Here is a 4,130-nt window from a genome sequence, read left to right on the forward strand (position 1 = left end):
GAAATAACAGACAACGGAGCAGGACAGCAGGGTACACAAGTTGCGACCTAGGGAGCTCTAATTCTACGGGCTTGCTGATTCTTATCTCAATCAAGGCTCGTTGGATGGTAAATGGTAAATGGACTGCATTTATATGGCCGTAACATCCGTCAGTACATACACTGGCCATATTACACCAGTGTTTCTGTTGCGTTTACACTTACGCCACCCCACCCTTTGTCACAGCCACTGTTTTACATATATAGCAAACCGAAACTGCTAAACAGTACACGCTCATCAGACTGTACAAATTCACACAAGGATAGCCATAATCCACAACCGTTTCTTACAGGGTCACTTCGCATTTCTCACTCTCATAATAAAACGCTTTGCAAAAAGAAATGATATCTCATAAAAAACTGGTTTTCAACGTACAAAAATGCCAAGTTACTCACACATACAAGACCAGTCCAGGCCTGCCATTAAAAGTATTGATATCAAAATGACACCAAGTTATGGTACTACAAACAATATAGGCTATCTTGCCTCACCGAAATTAAATAAGATGTATTCCAAAGCAATGCTACCCAATATTTCCTCAATTCTTTCAAGTCACTTGGCCCTGTGTTTTGTAATCTTACCATTTTACAATGTCATGCAAACTTTGTGTCAGATCAAAGAGTCAAATATTTCGAATTGCCTCATGGAACACATTGAAATTCATGTACAAAACTGCTGCTGAGTAACCACAGGAAGCATATTTCTCCAGAAAACATGTTTATACTTGCTTCTGAATTGAATTTGAATACATGCACAAGTTATTGTATATTTGCTACGTACAATAAATACTGCATGTAAAATACATATTGTACATACATACATAGAGAACTTCTTTATCCCATAGGGACATTTCCCTCGCAGCATGTTACATTCACATTTACGAACACACACTTATACCAAGAAACATACTATCATTCATGCAACAGAAAGGCTGGGCAGCGAAATACATACATACCAATACAAATTGGACATATACACGCCTATTCAATCAATCTTGACTGTGAGAGAGCCATCCACACATATGTTTGGCCCGTCCATCTAGTGCATGCTTATACACACAGGGCCAAGTGACTTGAAAGAATTGAGGAAATATTGGGTAGCATTGCTTTGGAATACATCTTATTTAATTTCGGTGAGGCAAGATAGCCTATATTGTTTGTAGTACCATAACATGGCGTCATTTTGATATCAATACTTTTAATGGCAGGCCTGGACTGGTCTTGTATGTGTGAGTAACTTGGCATTTTTGTACGTTGAAAACCTGTTTTTTATGAGATTTAGAATATGTTCTGTTCTGATTTGCAGTGCAAAATGCAACCTTTGGAAATGCATGGATGTATTGACTGATTTTACAATGTGGAGAGAAATAAATACTTTCATCAGTGTGCAATACTGGTCTTGTGTGTTGTGTTTGGTAAATATATTCATGTACTTTACTCTAACAATATCTCTGAAAAAATCAAACCCAGACTATATCATTATAAAAGCAGAAATGTTAAAAGTATTTTAGATAGAGCACAGCAGTGAGTAACTGGTTCAAACAGAATCAGATTGTATGAACCATGTGTGTGCCATACGGTGACAAAATTGAGTTTTTATAAATTATTGTATAGTTTTGAATGAAATGTTTCATTTTGTAAAAGATCTGTGGTGTTCTGCTGCTTGTGTGTGTGGTTGTGTTAATTGTGTGTAGTGTTTTGACAAAATGAGCCCTGTTTTCAAAATCGTGCTTAAGCAATTGTAACTGTAATACTCATTAGTGATAAAGATGCGATTCTGACATAAAACATTCGGATATCTCATTTAATACGTAAGTCATGTAATAACATATAGCTGACAGGGTAAACTCAGGTCTGTTAGGTAGGGGCTATACATGTATTTATGAACTCACGAAAGTTCAAGAGTAAGGACTACCGAGGGGAGTTCGATAATTATTGACTACAGTTGGCCTATAGCTTTTTATTAGATTGTCACACATTTTTAGGAAGCACCTCAAGTGAGTTTAATTGTAACCCATGTAGTTTAATTAATACGCAAATAATATAAATACGTTTATTTTTTCCACGAAAATTATTCTAAAAACAAATTGCATTTCTTACAAAATATTTCCGAGTACTTCGGCTTACTGTCACGTCGCACGTGTTCAAATTGGACCCATCTATACCTAGGACACATCTTTGCCCCACCCAAGCAAGATCTCGTAACCTAAGGGCGCTACCGGAAACAAATAGGGTATCCATTAGTACCTTTGACTTCTGATGAAAGTGATTCTCTTCAAACTTCACACTGAAGCGCGACTTTATAGAGTGGTTGTTTTTGTACAGTAATCCGAACAACCACTCATTACTGACCAAGACGGTTTTAAAATTAACTTTACTTAAAGACAAATAAACTGTTCTAAATGTCATTATTTAGAGATATTTTTGAGATCCGTCCATCGAATGAAAGATACGGAATGTGAATTCACAACAGACAAGAATGCTTTTCTCAAACAAAAAAATGGGAACCTTCATACATCATATTTGGATATGTACTCTGGTTTTATTTTCCGAAACTGAAGTTTTGGGTAAGTAAGCTACTATTATTTCATGCTAGCTACTTTGTCCAAATTTACGTGCTGAAGGTATGAACGAGCTTGCACGACAATCTGTGTAAAGTCACTTGGTAATTGGCTATGTGATCCATTAGTACCAAGCCTCGCATTTATTCAAACTCGTGACTACTTTCCAGTGTTGTTTCCCTTAAAATAATTTCTTCTTAAATTGTGTCTGGTCTGTACCTGTGGTTTAGAGAACGATTATGTTAATTTGGATGAAATGTATTTTGAGGACATCAGGAATGCTGTGCCCAGCAGCAAGTGCGCGTTCACGTACAGTTCTGGCACACTTTTTCACAAAGTCTTAAACGCGCAATAACAACGCGCCTTAATAATGATGTAAACTGTAATGTTGAAGAGAATTCTAATTTTCTAGAGCCCTCACAAGGGCATGTTGTGTTTTAAAGGAAACATTACAAATTTTTCAGAAGTGCATGCGCTTTCATAACATTTTGCAATCCAACTGAGTTTGAACACGAAAAATCTTTGGCACCAGCTGGAGTCATTTGTTTCACATGATTGGACCATAAAGATTGAATTTATCATGCCAATCAGCAACATCAAAATGTCGCTATAGATTTCCCATCACTTATCGCTTATTGTTGTGATTTGTTGTAGTTGCATATTGGGATGGCAGGTGCTCGGCATGCCCCATACCTATACAGCACCGAGAGCTGGGCACTTTTCAGGAATTCCTTCAAAAAGAACCACAATGACCACAGACTCTCAGCCCTTAAAAACATTATCTTCAGTACCTTCTGACCTCACGTAAATACACAGAATTAAGATACAATTTTCACCTGCCCACACAATAAAGCTTGGGTTATTTTGCGTTTTTCTCCTTTTTCCTGCCCATTTTGTCATCACAAAGAATCCTGAACCACAATCAATAATTCTCCCCATTGATCCACATTGGTTAATAACAACATCTATTCAGACATGTCTGATGAAAGTAGGCAATTGCAGGATACTCCGATGCACAGGTAAAATGGACATATAAGGAAGCGCACATGTGCTGCGATTTCAGCCAATAGAACATGTTTTTAAAAACTGTGTGGTCGCCGTCTCTGTTTTGTGTGGAAGCTAGCTTGTTTGCTAACTAATAATTGGCAAAAAACGAAAACAAAACCGAAATGAAACGCCAAAATCTACATTGCGTTTTGATAGGTAGGCCTAGGTACCGTTCATATGGGAACCGGTGCCATATAGTGATACCGGGTTTCAGGACTCAATCATATTCATGACTCAGGCTGCGTCCGAATAGTAAAAAAAATTACATCCTATGTCTTTTCCTAACCACTTTTCCTTGATCGCGATGGAAAACGTCATGAGGTCAAGGAAAGGTGTGAAGGAGAATTCATAAGGACTTATGAAAAGACAACCGCGGTGCTAAGAGAATCCGACCGCACTTACACTAGGCTACCTATGGATCAGAATGGTTGCTCACGCTCACCCTCCTGTCCTCTCATCGACATGAATTCCAGTTAGTATGATT

At 37.7% G+C, this 4,130-nt stretch overlaps 1 protein-coding gene across 2 annotated transcripts in view; it reads left to right on the plus strand.

Annotated features, from left to right (window-relative positions):
* Window positions 1-2,267: 2,267 nt before the first annotated feature.
* The window catches only part of LOC118216113 (integrin beta-3-like), a 33,068-nt gene continuing 31,205 nt past the window's right edge, over window positions 2,268-4,130 (plus strand). For both annotated transcript variants that reach the window (XM_035397136.1, XM_035397137.1), the window contains exon 1: window positions 2,268-2,605. In XM_035397136.1, coding sequence (XP_035253027.1) covers window positions 2,518-2,605 — 88 coding nt within the window. In that variant the 5' untranslated portion in view covers window positions 2,268-2,517. The remainder of the gene's footprint in view (window positions 2,606-4,130) is intronic.

The sequence above is a fragment of the Anguilla anguilla genome, chromosome 17 (genome assembly GCF_013347855.1).
Source record: "Anguilla anguilla isolate fAngAng1 chromosome 17, fAngAng1.pri, whole genome shotgun sequence".
NCBI lineage: Eukaryota > Metazoa > Chordata > Actinopteri > Anguilliformes > Anguillidae > Anguilla > Anguilla anguilla.